This window comes from Pimephales promelas, chromosome 11, assembly GCF_988280905.1.
Source record: "Pimephales promelas chromosome 11, fPimPro1.hap1.1, whole genome shotgun sequence".
NCBI classification, from domain to species: domain Eukaryota; kingdom Metazoa; phylum Chordata; class Actinopteri; order Cypriniformes; family Leuciscidae; genus Pimephales; species Pimephales promelas.
This window is the reverse complement of record NC_142779.1, coordinates 20,936,381-20,955,334: the sequence shown is the minus strand read 5'-3', so window position 1 is coordinate 20,955,334 and position 18,954 is coordinate 20,936,381. Positions and strand designations below refer to the sequence as shown.

At 38.4% G+C, this 18,954-nt stretch overlaps 1 protein-coding gene across 2 annotated transcripts in view; it reads left to right on the top strand.

Annotated features, from left to right (window-relative positions):
• The window catches only part of slc8a3 (solute carrier family 8 member 3), a 79,953-nt gene that overhangs the window by 47,635 nt on the left and 13,364 nt on the right, over nucleotides 1–18,954 (top strand). For both annotated transcript variants that reach the window (XM_089117170.1, XM_039656427.2), the window contains exon 3: nucleotides 12,321–12,427. In XM_089117170.1, coding sequence (XP_088973296.1) covers nucleotides 12,321–12,427 — 107 coding nt within the window. The remainder of the gene's footprint in view (nucleotides 1–12,320; nucleotides 12,428–18,954) is intronic.

The window sequence follows — 18,954 nt, the reverse complement described above, 5'->3', positions numbered from 1 at the left end:
CTGACACTGCTATCTTTGACGAGGCTGATTCAAATTCTATATTGTGCATATACTATTCTATGTTAGGCACAAAGGCACAAAAACTTTCTAAAGTACCATAAAGTTTTTGTGTACTGTATTATAAGTGTTCTGAAGCTATTATGTGATATAGAAATTAATATTTAAGTCATTAAATTCAAGAACACAAACTTTTCCCTCTCTGCGCCTGTCAGTCATTCTCCATTCAGCATTCAAACAGCACGTCACATTCGGTTACATTCAATGATGAAACGATCTTTAAGATGATTGAATGTTAATCCTATTATACTGGATCTTTAAGATAAAGGTCTAAAGGTCTATATTTTCGAATGAAGAAACTTTTTCTTGCTGGACTTTATTGCTGTAACTTAATCGTGTTACTTTCTACCGGGTGTCGGACGCTGTCGGTTAGATCACAACACTAGAGTCAGAGCACTATAATTGTTCTTCACGCACACAGTAACTGAAATTTAAAACCTTTAAAAGAAAAGGCTCAATAAACTATTGCATAGATAGATAATGTATAATACACTGTTCATAAATATGTATTTCCTTTGTGCTTTGAACTTTTCAATACGGACTCAATGCGCTGTAACTTCATGTGGCTTCAAGCACATCATTCTCCGCTCGGGATGCACATAATTGCTTTGTGCTGCACCGTATTGGAGACGTAATATCATAATGCAGTGACATAATGACAGATTATTAATTGCCTTTCAATTATATGTTGCTGCGTCATTAAACATCTGTCCTATGCATTTCAAACATTTATAGCAGCCATGGCCATATTTTTTTATGATTTTTGTTATCTTGTTTTTCATGAATGTATTTTTCAAAAATAAGAGCAATGTGTATTATCTATTATTAATATGGTTTATAATAGCATTTTTGTCATAGATTATGACAAAGTAATCATATGATCCACCAGCGAGGAACCAGCAGAACAGAGTGAACATTCTTTCTGTTTAGTTCAGTCCTACTTAATAGGAATTTATTTAAAATGCTCGCTCTACTCCACACCATTAATGTATTGTGCGGACATCCGTATTTTGACTTTCGGTTTTAAGTAAGCGATTTAAAAGCTCCCAAGTCCCAGCGGAGTCACACGTTGATTAACCGGTGGGAATATACACAATAGGCCTACCTGATATTGAACACAAGAGGGCAGTATAGCACTACGTATGACTCAGATTATTATTTTTTTTATGAATTTTACAACAATTCTGGCTGTTTTTGAACGTAAACACAATTCATAAATGAAAAAAAGGAAAAATTGGGGAAGTTATAATATTTGTATAATTTAATTTAGAAACAAATGATGTATAATTACATTTTTAGAAGATATGATGCTTTTAGTGTTTACTTTTTTGACATTACTTTAATCTTTTGCCATAGTTGCACATGTCTAATTGCTAATAAATGTGATGTATCTGTTGAGTTTCAAGCAATTTCAAGCATGCTAAGAGTCCCAAAAGCATCAAAAAATAATGTTAAAGTTTGTTTCGTTGCCACGGCAACAGTATCAAAGAATCAAAGATATCAAAAATTCATTCACAGGTCTACATCTGCCGTGTATTTACATTATACAGATGAAGTTTGAAGCAAATCGGTTAAAAATAAGAGAGTTGTTTCAAAGCATTTTGAAAGTGACACACTTCCTGCTGCCAGTTGGTGGCGCTATAACTTTGACTCACAATAGTCACATCCATGTGATCGGTCTCTTACAGCGAAAACACTGCTGAAGTTTCATCAAGATCAGTTAATGTATGCTGAAGTTATAACACACATCCTGTTCCATGTTTCTCGCCATAATTTCGTTTCCTCGCCACGGCCAAACCGTTCGAGATATCAAAAATCCCGTGGCACTTTTTCATCCTTAATGTCTTGACTTCACGCTGATCGAGTTTCGTCGAATTTGGTTCAGTGCTCTAGGAGCAATAATTTAAATTACATTGCATGTGTTTTAAACACAACCCTAAATAGCCAACTTCCTGTTGGGCTGGGGTAAAAAGTAAGAGTGTGAAGTATATATGAAACGATGAGATCTATATGTGTACCAAGTTTCATATTATTACATGCAAGTGTGTTTGATTTATGGACCAAATTTTCAGACCAAGTTTATTGACCAAGTTAATCTGATTAATAAACTAATTATATAAAACTATTGTCAATTCACTACAATTAAACTAGTTATATGCCTTTACTTATAAAAAATAAAAATAAAAACTTATTTAAAAAATACCAGGCTTGAGAAATGTATTTTCTTTATGCAGGTCATACACACAGCAGTGAAATGGTTAAGCCCCCTCCCCCTGCACACACACACACACACACACACAGACAGCCAGCCAGCCAGCCAGCCAGCCAGCCAGCCAGCCAAAGGCTCAGAGTGGCCATATTCAAACAAAAATATCTGAGTTTCTGTGGGTCCTAGCTAATAAGTGTCAATTAGAAAGTTGTCCGGCTCGAGGAGTACAATATACATACCAATTTTTGTAACTCTAGTTAAAACTAACCACCCCACTTTTGTCAAAAGGTGGCGCTACTGAGCCCTCACCACGCCCGTTTCTGCAACTTTGCACATGTCTACTGGCTAATAAATGTGATGTGTCTGTCGAGTTTCATGCAATTTGAAGCATGCTAAGGGTCTCAAAAGCATCCTAAAAGCATCCTAAAAGAAGGGTAAAGTTTGATGCGTCGCCACGGCAACAGTTTCAAAGATATCAAGAATCCATTCACAGGTCTACATCTGCCGTATGTTTACATTATACATATGAAGTTTGAAGCAAATCGGGTAAAAATAAAAGGGTGATATCTAAGCATTTTGAAAGTGACACACTTCCTGCTGCCAGTTGGTGGCGCTATAACTTTGACTCACAATAGTCACATCCATGTGATCGTCCTCTTACAGCGAACACACTGCTGAAGTTTCATCAAGATCAGTTAATGTATGCTGAAGTTATAACACACTTCCTGTTTCACGTTTCTCGCCATGATTTCGTTTCCTCGCCACGGACAAACCGTTCGAGATATAAAAAATCCCCTCGCAAACTTTCATCCTCAATGTCTTGACTTCACGCTGACCGAGTTTCGTCGAATGTGGATCAAAGCTCTAGGAGGAGTATTTGACATTCCATTGCGAGCGTTTTACAAACAAACCTCAATAGCCAAATTCCTGTTGGGCTGGGGTAAAAAGTAAGAGCGCGAGGTATAGATGAAACGATGAGATCAACGTGTGTACCGAGTTTCATATTATTACATACAAGCGTGTTTGAGTTATGGACCAAGTGTTCGGACCCCGTTCCAGGGGGCGCTGACGAGCTGCCCTGCCACGCCCGGGTACCATCTTCAGCCCGGCTCTGATGGCCGCGGGTTCTGACCCGTGTGCAAAGTTTCAAGAGTTTTCGAGCACGTTAAGGGCCCCAAAAGTGCCCAAAAGGTAGCAAAATAATAATAATACTAAAGAAATATAGCTGCGAGCAGCGATGGCGGGCCCAAGCCGGTGGCACCGCAACCCCGGTTCCTTTAGTTACCTAAAGGCACCCGGGTGGCGGTGCCGAAGGCTTTGGCCCTTTCATGATTAAATGTTAAAACGGCTTGCCATACTCTGTCATTTCGACTAGTCAAAATTATGTTACAGATATCTTAAATGATAATACAAACTATCCAAAATGTAATTACGACTAGACAGAAAGACGTTGTTGATATCTACAATGTTAATTCCGGATAGGCAAACTTAGCTTTTAAATGTTAAAAGGGCTTGCCATACAGGGACGTAGGCTCAGAGAGAGGCTCACCATATTCAAACCAAAATATCTGACTTCCTCTTGGTCCGAGCTAATGACTATGTAATAGAAAGTTGTCCGGCTTGAGGAGTACAATGTATATACCGATTTTTGTAACTGTAGATAAAACTAACAACCCCACTTTTGTCAAAAGGTGGCGCTATTTAGTCCTTGCACCATGCCCGTTTTTGAAACTTTGCACGTCTACTGGCTAATAAATGTGATGTATCTGTTGAGTTTCAAGCAATTTCAATTTCAATTTGACTGTTGAAAAGAAGTGCGCCGATTAGATACTCAGGATCGGTATCGGCTCTGACACTGCCATCTTTGACGAGGCTGATTCATATTGTGCATATACTATTCTATGTAAGGCACAAAGGCACAAAAACTTTCTAAAGTACCATAAAGTTTTTGTGTACTGTATTATAAGTGTTCTGAAGCTATTATGTGATATAGAAATTAATATTTAAGTCATTAAATTCAAGAACACGTAAACTTTTCCCTCTCTGCGCCTGTCAGTCATTCTCCATTCAGCATTCAAACAGCACGTCGCATTCGGTTACAGTCAATGATGAAACGATCTTCAAGATGATTCAATGTTAATCCTATTATACTGGGTCTTTAAGATAAAGGTCTAAAGGTCTATATTTTCGAATGAAGAAACTTTTTCTTGCTGGACTTTATTGCTGTAACTTAATCGTGTTACTTTCTACCGGGTGTCAGACGCTGTCGGTTAGATCACAACACTAGAGTCAGAGCACTATAATTGTTCTTCACGCACACAGTAACTGAAATTTAAAACCTTTAAAAGAAAAGGCTCAATAAACTATTGCATAGATAGATAATGTATAATACACTGTTCATAAATATGTATTTCCTTTGTGCTTTGAACTTTTCAATACGGACTCAATGCGCTGTAACTTCATGTGGCTTCAAGCACATCATTCTCCGCTCGGGATGCACATAAGTGCTTTGTGCTGCACCGTATTAGAGCCGTAATATCATAATGCAGTGACGTAATGACAGATTATTAATTGCCTTTCAATTATATGTTGCTGCGTCATTAAACATCTGTCCTATGCATTTCAAACATTTATAGCAGCCATGGCTTTATCTTTTTATGATTTTTGTTATCTTGTTTTTCATTAATGTATTTTTCAAAAATAAGAGCAATGTGTATTATCTATTATTAATATGGTTTATAATAGCATTTTTGTCATAGATTATGACAAAGTAATCATATGATCCACCAGCGAGGAACCAGCAGAACAGAGTGAACATTCATTCTGTTTAGTTCAATCCTACTTAATAGGAATTTATTTAAAATGCTCGCTCTACTCCACACCATTAATGTCTTGTGCGGACATCCGTATTTCGACTTTCGGTTTTAAGTAAGCGATTTAAAAGCTCCCAAGTCCCAGCGGAGTCACACGTTGATTAACCGGTGGGAATATACACAATAGGCCTACCTGATATTGAACACAAGAGGGCAGTATAGCACTACATATGACTCAGATTATTATTTTTTTATGAATTTTACAACAATTCTGGCTGTTTTTGAACGTAAACATAATTCTTAAATGAAAAAAAGGAAAAATTGGGGAAGTTATAATATTTGTATAATTTAATTTAGAAACAAATGATGTATAATTACATTTTTAGAAGATATGAGGCTTTTAGTGTTTACTTTTTTGACATTACTTTAATCTTTTGCCATAGTTGCACATGTCTACTGGCTAATAAATGTGATGTATCTGTTGAGTTTCAAGCAATTTCAAGCATGCTAAGAGTCCCAAAAGCATCAAAAAAGAATGTTAAAGTTTGTTTCGTTGCCACGGCAACAGTATCAAAGATATCAAAAATTCATTCACAGGTCTACATCTGCCGTGTATTTACATTATACAGATGAAGTTTGAAGCAAATCGGTTAAAAATAAGAGAGTGATTTCAAAGCATTTTGAAAGTGACACACTTCCTGCTGCCAGTTGGTGGCGCTATAACTTTGACTCACAATAGTCACATCCATGTGATCGGTCTCTTACAGCGAAAACACTGCTGAAGTTTCATCAAGATCAGTTAATGTATGCTGAAGTTATAACAGACATCCTGTTTCATGTTTCTCGCCATAATTTCGTTTCCTCGCCACGGCCAAACCGTTCGAGATATCAAAAATCCCGTGGCACTTTTTCATCCTTAATGTCTTGACTTCACGCTGATCGAGTTTCGTCGAATTTGGTTCAGTGCTCTAGGAGCAATAATTTAAATTCCATTGCATGTGTTTTAAACACAACCCTAAATAGCCAACTTCCTGTTGGGCTGGGGTAAAATTAAGAGTGTGAAGTATATATGAAACGATGAGATCTATATGTGTACCAAGTTTCATATTATTACATGCAAGTGTGTTTGATTTATGGACCAAATTTTCAGACCAAGTTTATTGACCAAGTTAATCTGATTAATAAACTAATTATATAAAACTATTGTCAATTCACTACAATAAAACTAGTTATATGCCTTTACTTATAAAAAATAAAAATAAAAACTTATTTAAAAAATACCAGGCTTGAGAAATGTATTTTCTTTATGCAGGTCATACACACAGCAGTGAAATGGTTAAGCCCCCTCCCCCTGCACACACACACAGACAGCCAGCCAGCCAGCCAGCCAAAGACACATGTAGGCTCAGAGTGGCCATATTCAAACAAAAATATCTGACTTTCCGTGGGTCCTAGCTAATAAGTGTCAATTAGAAAGTTGTCCGGCTCGAGGAGTACAATATACATACCAATTTTTGTAACTCTAGTTAAAACTAACCACCCCACTTTTGTCAAAAGGTGGCGCTACTGAGCCCTCACCACGCCCGTTTCTGCAACTTTGCACATGTCTACTGGCTAATAAATGTGATGTGTCTGTCGAGTTTCATGCAATTTGAAGCATGCTAAGGGTCTTAAAAGCATCCTAAAAGCATCCTAAAAGAAGGGTGAAGTTTGATGCGTCGCCACGGCAACAGTTTCAAAGATATCAAGAATCCATTCACAGGTCTTCATCTGCCGTATGTTTCCATTATACATATGAAGTTTGAAGCAAATCGGGTAAAAATAAAAGGGTGATATCTAAGCATTTTGAAAGTGACACACTTCCTGCTGCCAGTTGGTGGCGCTATAACTTTGACTCACAATAGTCACATCCATGTGATCGTCCTCTTACAGCGAACACACTGCTGAAGTTTCATCAAGATCAGTTAATGTATGCTGAAGTTATAACACACTTCCTGTTTCACGTTTCTCGCCATGATTTCGTTTCCCCGCCACGGACAAACCGTTCGAGATATAAAAAATCCCCTCGCAAACTTTCATCCTCAATGTCTTGACTTCATGCTGACCGAGTTTCGTCGAATTTGGATCAAAGCTCTAGGAGGAGTATTTGACATTCCATTGCGATCGTTTTACAAACAAACCTCAATAGCCGACTTCCTGTTGGGCTGGGGTAAAAAGTAAGAGCGCGAGGTATAGATGAAACGATGAGATCAACATGTGTACCGAGTTTCATATTATTACATACAAGCGTGTTTGAGTTATGGACCAAGTGTTCGGACCCCGTTCCAGGGGGCGCTGACGAGCCGCCCTGCCACGCCCGGGTACCAGCTTCAGCCCGGCTCTGATGGCCGCGGGTTCTGACCCGTGTGCAAAGTTTCAAGAGTTTTCGAGCACGTTAAGGGCCCCAAAAGTGCCCAAAAGGTAGTAAAATAATAATAATTATAATAATAATAGTAAAGAAAAATAATCCTTAGGAAAACAATAGGGCCTTCGCCCTTTCAGGGCTTGGGCCCTAATTATAATAATAATAGTAAAGAAAAATAATCCTTAGGAAAACAATAGGGCCTTCGCCCTTTCAGGGCTTGGGCCCTAATAATAGTGAAGAAAAATAATCCCAAGGAAAACAATAGGGCCTTCGCCCTTTCAGGGCTTGGGCCCTAATAATAATCCCAAGGAAAACAATAGGGCCTTCGCCCTTTCAGGGCTTGGGCCCTAATAAAGAGCTATAGTAATGAAGGTTTGAGATCCATGGGAGTGTCAATTTGAACTAAATTATACAGTATAATGCTGATTTCTGTCATTTTATATAAACAGATGCAATGTTGTATAATCTAGAGTACAAGCAGCCAACAAATGCCATAAAAACAAAATCATCTTTCTCATGGTTGTTTTAAGGCTTTAGAGATGACTTAGAATGTAAGCCCTGTTTTATAGTCCTGTTCACCATCTACATATGTAAGTACTTATTATAGTGATTACAATAACTGGGTAATATTTAGGTGCTCACATTGAACTTATCCCTAAACCTAACCTAACCTTAACCCATGTAGTTATATTAACCAGTAATTTCTTAGGTAAGTACATGTACTGTAAAATAAAGGGCAACTGTTTCTTGAGTACCCAATCGCCATTTAGAATGATTTATGAAGATCAATGTGACACTGGCTACGTTTACATGGACACTTTTTGTTTTAAACAGAATTAATTGTTTAATGTGCTGGTTTATAGCCTATGTCACAAGCTTCAAATCGGAAACGATTTTTTGCCGTGCACTAATATATAGAGTTTCCCGCTGTTTTCGCACAAAATTGTCAATGAGCGGAAGGCGAATATTTTGAATGACACGACATTCATTTATGACTCTTTATTCAATTACAACAGCAGCTCGTTCCACACGCCATACATCATTACGCAATTTCCATGTCACATGCGCAGTACAGTTTCGGTTTTCAATCCATTCAAGTGTTTACATGACCTCTCGATCGGATCAGAAAAGGTTTAAACCACCCCTTACAATCCGATTAAAGATTAAAGCCAATTTGTTCCAACTGACGTGGTTACATCTGACTTTTTTTTATCTTGATTGTGATACTAGTCCGATAACAGATGGATTATTAGGGTCCATATAAACGCAGCTACTGAATACTGGAGTAATGGCTGCTGAAAATTCAGCTAATTTTACTGTTCCTTTTATGACCTACATCAGATCACAGACCAAACGTGCAGCCCTGTTTGTTGTCTGTCTCTCTCTTCGCTGTGAGTAAGGCTGAGAGGACGTTTGAGTATAATGTGTCCGCTAATGGAGGGGAAACAGGGCAGAGCAAAAGGGAATGAGAACATGAGTATGTTAGACTGAAAGACATATTAGAGAGAGAGAGATATATGAGGTGTGGGTCTGTAGACAGCTGTACTGTGAGTAACTGATCCGAATGGAGGAAGGGGTATGTTCACAGGTTTAACGCACACACACAGAAACTCTCATTGAAACTCAGCTGAAACAGGTGTTACTCACAGTCACAGAGAAACCAGGTCAACATCAATCACATGTTGAGTTATAAATACACACACATGCTGAGAATTTAGCAATGAAAGAATAAGGGAGAGGGGGGGGGGATGGTGTGAAAGACTGATGCCATAAAAGGGACATTTCATGAAAATTGGTCTTTTTCCGTGTTTAAGTGCTATAATCGAGTCACCGGTGCATCTACCAACCCAGAAAACGTAAAACAACCCAGTAGTAACTTTGTTTTGATAAGCCTTTTGGGCCTTTTACACTGGACGCGGAATGCGGTGTGCTATGAAACCCATTCATTTCAATGGCTTGTTTCAATGTATGCAGCGTTGCGCACCATTACCTTTCTTGCACGCATGTTGCAGTCGAAATTCAAAAGTTCAACTTTTGCCGCTGCGCTTTGTGACGACTAGCACGGCTGACAGAAACAGGACGTCCAAACAAGCACGGAAATCAAAATGGATGAACGGCAAGAACGGAATTTCCTGAGCTGTACGATACAAGTTTGAGGTTTTATAGGGACGAAATAACTAACGTTATTATACTGATGTATTGATCTCCCGCTTAAAGCTTTTGAAAACTCCGCCTACTTTGCTCTGGCATAGCGCAGCACAAATCACATTGTATCTGAAGAGCAACGCTAAACCCAACGGCCAGCACCGCGCATTCTGCGTCTTGTGTGAAAGGCCCATTTCTTTGCACACATGTCAAAAAATAAGCCGTTCAGATTTCACTCCCCATCTGACGTAGGAAGGGGATCTTATTATAATATTGCCGCCCCTTAATCTGCACATTTCCACCCACAGCGCTGCCATTTGGTTTTCACAAGCGACAACAGTGTAACCGGTTCTAACGCAATGGCAAAGGTCCGAGAAAAGCACGTAAACTGTTCTGTTGTTCACTGTTCACAGAACACTATTTGACCAAATGTCTCAGCTGTCTTATAAAGACCTCAGGGAACTGTGTCAACTTGTGTAAAAGTTAAACGTGACGGGTCATGCAAGTCGAAGAGATGAATCAATGCAACTCCACAACAACTACACAAATGTATGTCCACTAACAATTCAGAAACGTCCAGGTCCAGTCTAATAGTGGCAACCTCTTCATGAGTCTCTCTGTAATGGGTCTTTCACACAGGACGCGGTATGCGCTGCGCTGGCCGCTGGGTTGAGCGTTGCCCTTCAGATACAATGTGATTTGCGTTGCGCTATGCCGTATCATATTATATATATGTATATATGTGTGTGCGTGTACACGTATAACATCAACACACGAATCATGAGCTCAGTTCTTTTTTAGAATAAAACATTTATTCAAATAACAAACGAAGAAATTATAACGTTACATATATTAAAACACACCTGACAAGCCAACTTGACGATGTCAAAATTGACGATGTCAAAATTGTATCGTACAGCTCAGGAAATTCCGACAGTACAAGCTGTTCATCCATTTTGATTTCCGTGTTTGTTTCCATGTCCCGTTTCTATTGGCCACGCTGATAATCGTCACAGAGCGCAGCGGCAAAAGTTAAACTATTTTGAACTTTGACTGCGGCGTGCGCGCAAGCAAGTCAATGGTGCGCACTGCTGCGCTTTTGTCGACGCAGCATAAAAACGTCTTCGCGGCGCATACCGCGTGCATCCTGTGTGAAAGCCCCTTAAGGCTGCACTCCGCTACTGTAGCCTGGCTTACGCCAGACCCAATTCTCCTTGAGACTTGGGTCTGGGAACCACAAGTTCATTTTCTGGTATTTGAGGCGTGGTTTACGAATGCCCTGCGCTGTTTATTGGGTGCTAAGAATGTCTATTAAATGCGCCTGTACGTAGCTCATAGCCAATCGTTTCAATTAGAAAAACACAAGTATTAAGTACAGTTTAACATAGAAGTTGAAGTTGTTATTTGCATTGGAAATTGTTTGCGTGTGTACTTCAAGTTTAAAAATTAAAAAAATGTAATGACTAAAGTGTCAACAATTTTAATCGGGTACGTGTGCACAGCTGGAAGTTATGCTACTAAAGCAGTAGCTGAATATTGATATTGAAAAGCAACACAACTTAGTGACACTGTGACAATCACAGTAGGTAGTCTACAGGCATAATGGCAATATGATATTAATAAATACCACTTACCATTTATAAGTTAAATGGACTTCGTCGACGACGATGCCTAGCAGGTTGGTACTATTCAACTCCGTGGCTAACATTGCTTGCCACTTTGTGCTCACCCTAAACTTGTTCTAAACTACTTAGAACAATATCTAAGGCTGCATCAAAAGGTAGCTTCGCGTCTGCTGCCATGTTGAATCCATAGAAGTAAACAAACTGCTTTGGTGTGTCGCATAGATTTCGCCATCGTCTCGCTGCTCCCTCCCCGTTCTGTGATTGGTTCCCTGTGATTGGAGGCGAAGATCTGGACCATGGTATCCAGACTGCCTTTTAGCGTGAATAAAATCGCTCTGCGGGAAGGCAGCATGGGGAAACCCAGACTAGCCTACAGCTACTGTTGGTTATTTCTGAAATTTGACTGAAATTTGCGTTTGTTATTGCCACTCAAACTGCACGTTTTTGCTCACACCCAAAAAAGGGGGCAAATTTGACAAGCTATAATAACTTATCTGTGGGGTGTTTTGAGTTGAAATTTCACAGACACATTCTGGGTACACCATAGATGTATACTACATCTTGTGAAAAGGGGCATAATGTGTGACCTTCGCTTGAAGTAAACAGTCATGTAGGCAGATCAACAGTTTGCCAGTGTTGGGCTACATCTATGAGGCTTTCTAAGATACAAACTACTGTATATATGAATGTTTTTAACAATTGTTAAAAAGAAAATTAATTCAACAACGATTGAACATCGATACATGCAATGCTACTGCAGTTGTGTACATGCATACACTACTAGCAATGTTACAACCTTGCTAATGAGAAATATAATTAAAATACTATCTTTATTATTGGAACTGTAGTGATAACAACCAGGTTTAGAGTTTGAACTACAGTAAAACTCATCACTGTTGTATTTTGCAGATAACCTTTTTGTTAGCAAACATGATTGATGGTACATGACAGCTAGGAGAGTGAATCATAAAAAGATGATAGAGTGTGTTTGACCTCTGACCTCAGGACAGTCCACTGACCCCTCACTGACCTCTGATGTTGTGTTTCTCTCTCTCTTTCTCTTTCAGTAAAACCATACAGGTTAAGATTATCGATGATGAGGAGTATGAAAAAAACAAAAACTTTTACCTAGAGCTAGCCGAACCACGCATGGTGGACATGAGCCTCCAGAAAGGTAAAACGCACACAGTGTACTCATAGAAAAACCACATCCCGCTGTTCATCGTTTCATTCATCTCTAAATTCATTTGATTCATCCAGTGGCTCTTTATCTGGTCATTACAGCATATGACCATCACCATGAGTGTATATGTGTCATTCTGATGTCTTCATGTTTCATGACGTTTTCATCGGTAGCAGCAAGCGGTTTGCTGTTTTATGAGATTCACAAAAAAGGACGTTCACGTACACTCAAAGAGTTGTTTTTGAAAGAATTTTATTTTATCAAATTCGCATTAATTTGACCAAAAGTGACAGTAAATGCAGTTCTTATGAACTTTCTATTCATCAAAGAATCTTGAAGAAATGTTTCCTCAACATGTCAGCAAATCAGGATTTTAGAATGATTTCTGAAGGATCACGTGAGACTGAAGACTGGAGTAATGATGCTGGAAATTTATCTTTGCCATCACAGGAACAAAGGACATTTTAAAATATATTAAAATAGAAAACAGTTACTTAAAATTGTAATAATATTACTGTTTTTAATGTATTTATGATTAAATAAATACAGTCTTGGATATGCATAAGAGACTTCTTTCAAAATTATAAAAAAAATCTTACCAACACCAAACTTTTGAATTGTTGTCAGTATAATGAGCTTTTACTGGATTTTAACCACACTGTAAAAAAAAAATATTACTGCTATTTAATTAAAAAAAAAAATGAATGGTAACAACATTTATGGTAGTTAAAGGGATAGTTTTTTTTTTAATTAATTTTTGATATGTTTTAGCTTACCTCAAGGGCATCCAAGATGTAGGATTTCTTTGTTTCCACAGTATTTTCAATTTTGACATTTTTAGGTCAAACCGGTGTTGTCTGTCAGTCATATAATGGAGGTTTATGGGGTCCACGTCAAAGAGCATGCACAGAGAAGTCCAAATTAAACATGATTTAATGACTCGTAAATGTAAGTACACATTGATGGCCTAAGACGCAAAACGAGCAGTTTGTGTGAGAAAACGAACAAAAAGTATTTATATAGTTTTTACCTCTTGTAATCACAGCCACGTCCAAGTACTCTGAGGGCGAGGGCGCTTCGTTCTGCGCAAGCGCCGGAAAGCCCCGGAAGTGATCTTTTGCGTGTATATGTCACTCATTGTTTACACAGAGATTTCAGAAGTGTTATCCTTCACTGTGAAGATCTAAACATACTGTATTTAGATAAACAGGAAATTGCAATGGAAGACGATTTCGATATATCAACAGACAATGTTGATTTTATTTTTTTGCAAGAGATCACTTCCGGCACTTGCGCAGAACGAAGCGCCCGTGCCTTCAGATCACTTGGACGTGGCTGTGATTACAAGAGCTAAAAACGATATAAATACTGTTCGTTTTCTCACACAAACCGCTCGTTTCGTGTCTTAGGCCATCAATGTGTACTTACATTTACGAGTCATTAAATCATGTTTAATTTGGACTTCTCTGTGCATGCTCTTTGACGTGGACCCCATAAACCTCCATTATATGACTGACAGACAAGAACGGTTTGACCTAAAAATATCAAAATTGAAAATGCTTTGGAAACAAAGACACCTACATCTTGGATGCCCTTGAGGTAAGCTGAAACATATCAAAAATAATTGCAAAGTGAAATATCTCTTGATTTCTTTCATGGAATCTACCTGAATAAATAATGTTAAATCCCCTTAATTATTTAGTCTATAATACAATGATTTAAATATCTTTAGTGAAATATGCTTTTTTATTTTAAGTTGACGCTCAATGTGTGAAGAATGGAAATAACCTGTTGATATTTGACTTTGAGTTACATTGCATTATTAAAAGACATTATGCCGCTAGGACAGTTCATGACCAAACTTGTTACTGCACAATCAATATAACAATGTTTTTGCTCAACAAATACAGCAACATGCTTCAGAATATCAACACATGCAGTTATTCACAACCTAACTATAAGCCCTACTCTTCTGCACAATGTCAAACTCTTTCAAATGTCAAACATAAGTAAACATTAAAGAGATGTTTCCCTTTACTCAAAAAACACATAAAACAACACTTCATTTCAATATTTTCTCTCCATGACCAGCCATGTGCAAAGCATCCTGGGAACTAACAATGTTGTCTCTAAATAAAACTGCTTAATTGAGCTAATTCTCTTAAAATAAATTGGTAGCCCCTTTCCCCTAATTTTATCAGCTTAGTCAGGTCCTCAATTCAAGCCTCAAAATTATGCATGTTGCTTTAAAATGATTAGGAAAGTTTATCTTGTGGTTTTATTAGTGAAATGTTCTCAATATTTTCTATTTAACACTGAACCACAATTTTCTTAATAAAATATACACAATAATTATAATTATCACCTTCATTTTTTAAATAAAAATTACAAAACCCATGATTCATTTTTTTACAGTGTACAATTGTGCAAATGTTCTGACTGTGTGAATGATTGCTGCCAGTAGAGGGCACCCAGGATGAATCCGCAGATTCAATAAGAGTCCGTATAAGGAGGAGATGGACCCCTCATATAAAAATAAATGGGAAAAATCACAACCCTCAATTTTGCGGCTGTGTTTAAGCCATGGTGTTGAAAGTAGATCACTTGCTAACATATAAAAGCTAATATAAAATATGTAAATAAAAGACAATAAGTTAACTTAATGAGAAAAGGACCTTCTTTGTTTGCTCTAGAGCGGCAGGAAGTATTTTGTTTTTTTGAGCTGAAAAAGCTATCTTTGTCATATTATTTCTTATATACATTATTGAAACATAAGGTTAGCCAAAACTTTCTTAGATATCCCAATTCAAGTTGATAAGATGCCTATTGCCTAGATATAAAATAGTTACCTAGGGGCTTGGCCAAGATGGCCGCCAAGTGGACTGACTTGTCTAAAAGGGAACTTTACTCAAAGGCAAAGCACATGAAACCAATGAAGACCCACAGCTCTCAAACTGACTTATCTCCAACTCACACGAGAAATGTTGTGATGACATTTTTGTGATGCTTTAAAAAAGTTCCTGTCTTTCAGTTTTTATATAGTTTCAAACATGTCTTAAGACTGTTGTTTAGGACACTATGTGAAGGATTAGAAAGCAGCGCTGCTTTTTCACTGACTCCTTTGGAGTTTCAGTAAACATTGACCTTAAATGCCAGTGCAGGATCTCAAAGAGTGTGAGGAATGAACACACACACACACCCACACACACACACACACACACACACCAAGTAGTCAAGTCTCTCAATACCTCTCCATAAATCAGGCAGACGTGGTCAATGCCAGCACCCACACCGCAGCAATGCGGTAAAGTGTGTGTGTGTGTGTGTGTGTGTGCGTGTGTGTGTGTTTGCATGTATGCATGTGTCCTTGTCCCAGTATTATACCCTTCAGAAAGAATGAGAGATGAAGAACAGCTGGTCCTCTCTGTTTGAGCTCTCATCTCTCCTGGACAATATTAATATATTAAACTTATAAAGCCCACAAAAACAACATGTTGGCTTGTCTCCTCACTTGTGTGCTTGTAAACAATCAGTTTATTAATTATTCATTAGATATTTCTTTATTTTCATGCCAGCATGAACTTGGATAAGATTTAATTTTGATGTACAGAGAAACCCATAAAAAAAGTTCCTCAGATCAGATATAGACATTCATGACTAGAATTTGTTTTGTCAATCAATAATGAGGATTTTTTTTAGCGATTGTGGTTTTGATTCTATTTCCTCCAAATTAAAATCTGGTTCCTTGATGATGAACAATTCTAATAATTCAGTATGCATGTAAGATTGATGGGATTGTTCACCGGAAAACGAAAATTAATTATTAATGTTTTTAATTATTCACCTTCATGCCTTTCCAAACTCGTATAATTTTGTTTCGCTGTGTCGATTCAGTAACGCAAGTTGTTTTTTTAGTCTTCTATGCAGATAGATAAAAGATTTTATCAACTGGATTGCATTTGTTTTTGAAACTGAACCTGCAATAGGAGACGCATCACTTGTCCTACATCAAAACATGACTTTAGAACTGCTGATCCTGTGCTGTCGCTGCAAAATATGTTGAGGGATCTAAAGAAACATTCTCAGCTTTATAGATCGAAATACTGGATGCTTTCTTCGGCATTGAACCCTCTTATACAGCAACTGGATATATATATATATAATATGGAGGTAGAGTCAGTTATGAAAAAAGGGTAAGACTGCAGGAAAACTGTGGGACTGGAGACAGTCAGAGAGGATCTTCATTTTTTGAAGATCCTCTCTGAAGGATCAGACAGATCTTCATTTTTTTCTCCAAACTCATTTTACCAACTACATCAATCTTAATAACTACTATTCATTTTGTACATAATCATATAAGTTAACAAGGGCTGGAAGTGAAAATCGCCTTGTATTATTATTATTATTATTATTTTTTTTTTTGCAAATAATATGGACCAAATAAGAGATTTAACTGTATATGTGTGTATATATACTATGTACAGTATGTATGTGTGTGTGTGTGTGTGTGTGTGTGTGTGTGTGTGTGTATACATATATATGTATATACTGTATGTGTGTGTTTTAATTATCATCACAATCCCCATTTCTCATCTTTATTGACAATACAAACAATACCCCAAGGACAAAACAAACCAGTAACCATTTGTTATTTTTGTTAGTCATTCATACAGCATTAACAGCAAGGCTTTGACAGGTGATAAAGACAGCTGAGTGGTGAGACTGGTGTGAAAGACAGTCAGTCAAGAGATTGTGATAAAACTAAGGAGAAAAGGACAGAAGAGGTGTGAGACAAGCGAGCAGTGAGACAGGCGAAGACAGTAAAAGGGGCGAGTATGTTGTATGTTGTGATACAGCAGAGGACACAGAGATGTGGCAGGAGATCCAGCAGACTATATGCTGCATCTGTGTGTGATTAATATCCTGTGGAGCCCGAACCAGCAACCCCCCAACCACATGTCCCATATGAGGATGTTTAAAGAGAAGATAATCTGAAGGGAATCATTTTAGCACAAATTTTAGTGTTTGTGTTGCTATTTTTGCATTCACGTGTGTAATGGGGGTAATAGCTGTGAATGAGCCAACGACAGGGGAGTTTTCACCTGAATATCGACACCTACATCCCTCGATCCCATTACCTCACAGAACGTAGGTTGAAAAGAGCCTAGAGTCTGGTATCTGTTGCTAAGGTACTATCAGCTGTTGCTGGCGTTCAATGTGCAATAGATTTGCATTGAACTGTTGAATCGAAGCTTCCAAGAAAGAGCAGTGAGAGAGAAAGTGATGAATAGATTTGACACATTTGTGTGTGCTGTCATGAAACAGACATGCTGAAAAGCCTAGAGCTGACAGTGCTGCACAAAATACTGGTTAATAATAATGTGCATCAAGACGCCCCACCCCCCACCCCTTCTCACCGACACATTCGAGTATAAATGATGGGCTTATTTACACATCCAGCTTCTCATTATGGGTCGATATTTTCATCTCAGCGCACACACGTACACACACACACACTTAATCAAAGCTTGTTTGTTCGCCATCTCATTCATCCTCAGCAACAGAAAATTACAGCACTGATTACAGAACTATTAAAGTCATTATACAGACAGAAAGAAAAAAAATTGAGTAATGGATAGACAAAGAAATTGATTCGTGTAGTTGGTGTTCATATTTGTGTAAATGTGTGTGGGTCAGGGTACTAGATTAATAAGTGGTCTAAAAAATCCTTGTTGTTAATTCAGGATACCTAACGCATTAACAAATGGAATTCGCCCCCACTACGCATCACAGCCCGCCAAGTGGATGTGGCTTAATGTATAAAAGTACCTTCTCTTATGAGAAGTTCTCTCATATTGCGTATGTTTAGCTTACACTACGGGAACCCCTTTGTCAATGCTGTGAACAAGCTCCAAGCATCCACTCTATGAGTCTCAGGGAATCCGGGGAACACTGAAAAGTGGGAAATCATGCGGCCAGCAAGTAGGCTGACACATGTACATACATAAGCACCCATGGGAAATGCAGAGCTGTGCTGCCGGTCTGCATGCTACATATCAGCCTATATTAGTGCAGCTCAACCAGGAGAGCTAAACAGTTGAAAGTAGCATGCGCACAAGCATGTGGGCAGAACATATTAGACTGACAGAAGTCTAGCCTGCAAGGCGGGAACTTTCATGTAATATAATCTCACAAATGTAGACGGGGAGGCCCAGCCCACCGTCATACAGATGTCGTGAATGGAAATTCTGATGCCCAGAGTGCATTGCAGACCTTTTGACACATAAGCAGCAGCAAAGACAAAAAAAGCCTTTTCGAGGGCAGACCAGGCTTTGGCCTGTGGTCAGACCAAGAGAAACGCCTTCACATTAACAGTCTGGAGATGCTGGCGGTCGAGAACACGCTGATGCGCTTCCTCCCGTTAATACTGGACCAACACGTTCTAGTCCGCTCGGACAATATGTCTGTTGTGTCCTACCAGGGCGGTGTGAGATCTAGGAGCCTCTGCGATCTGATGG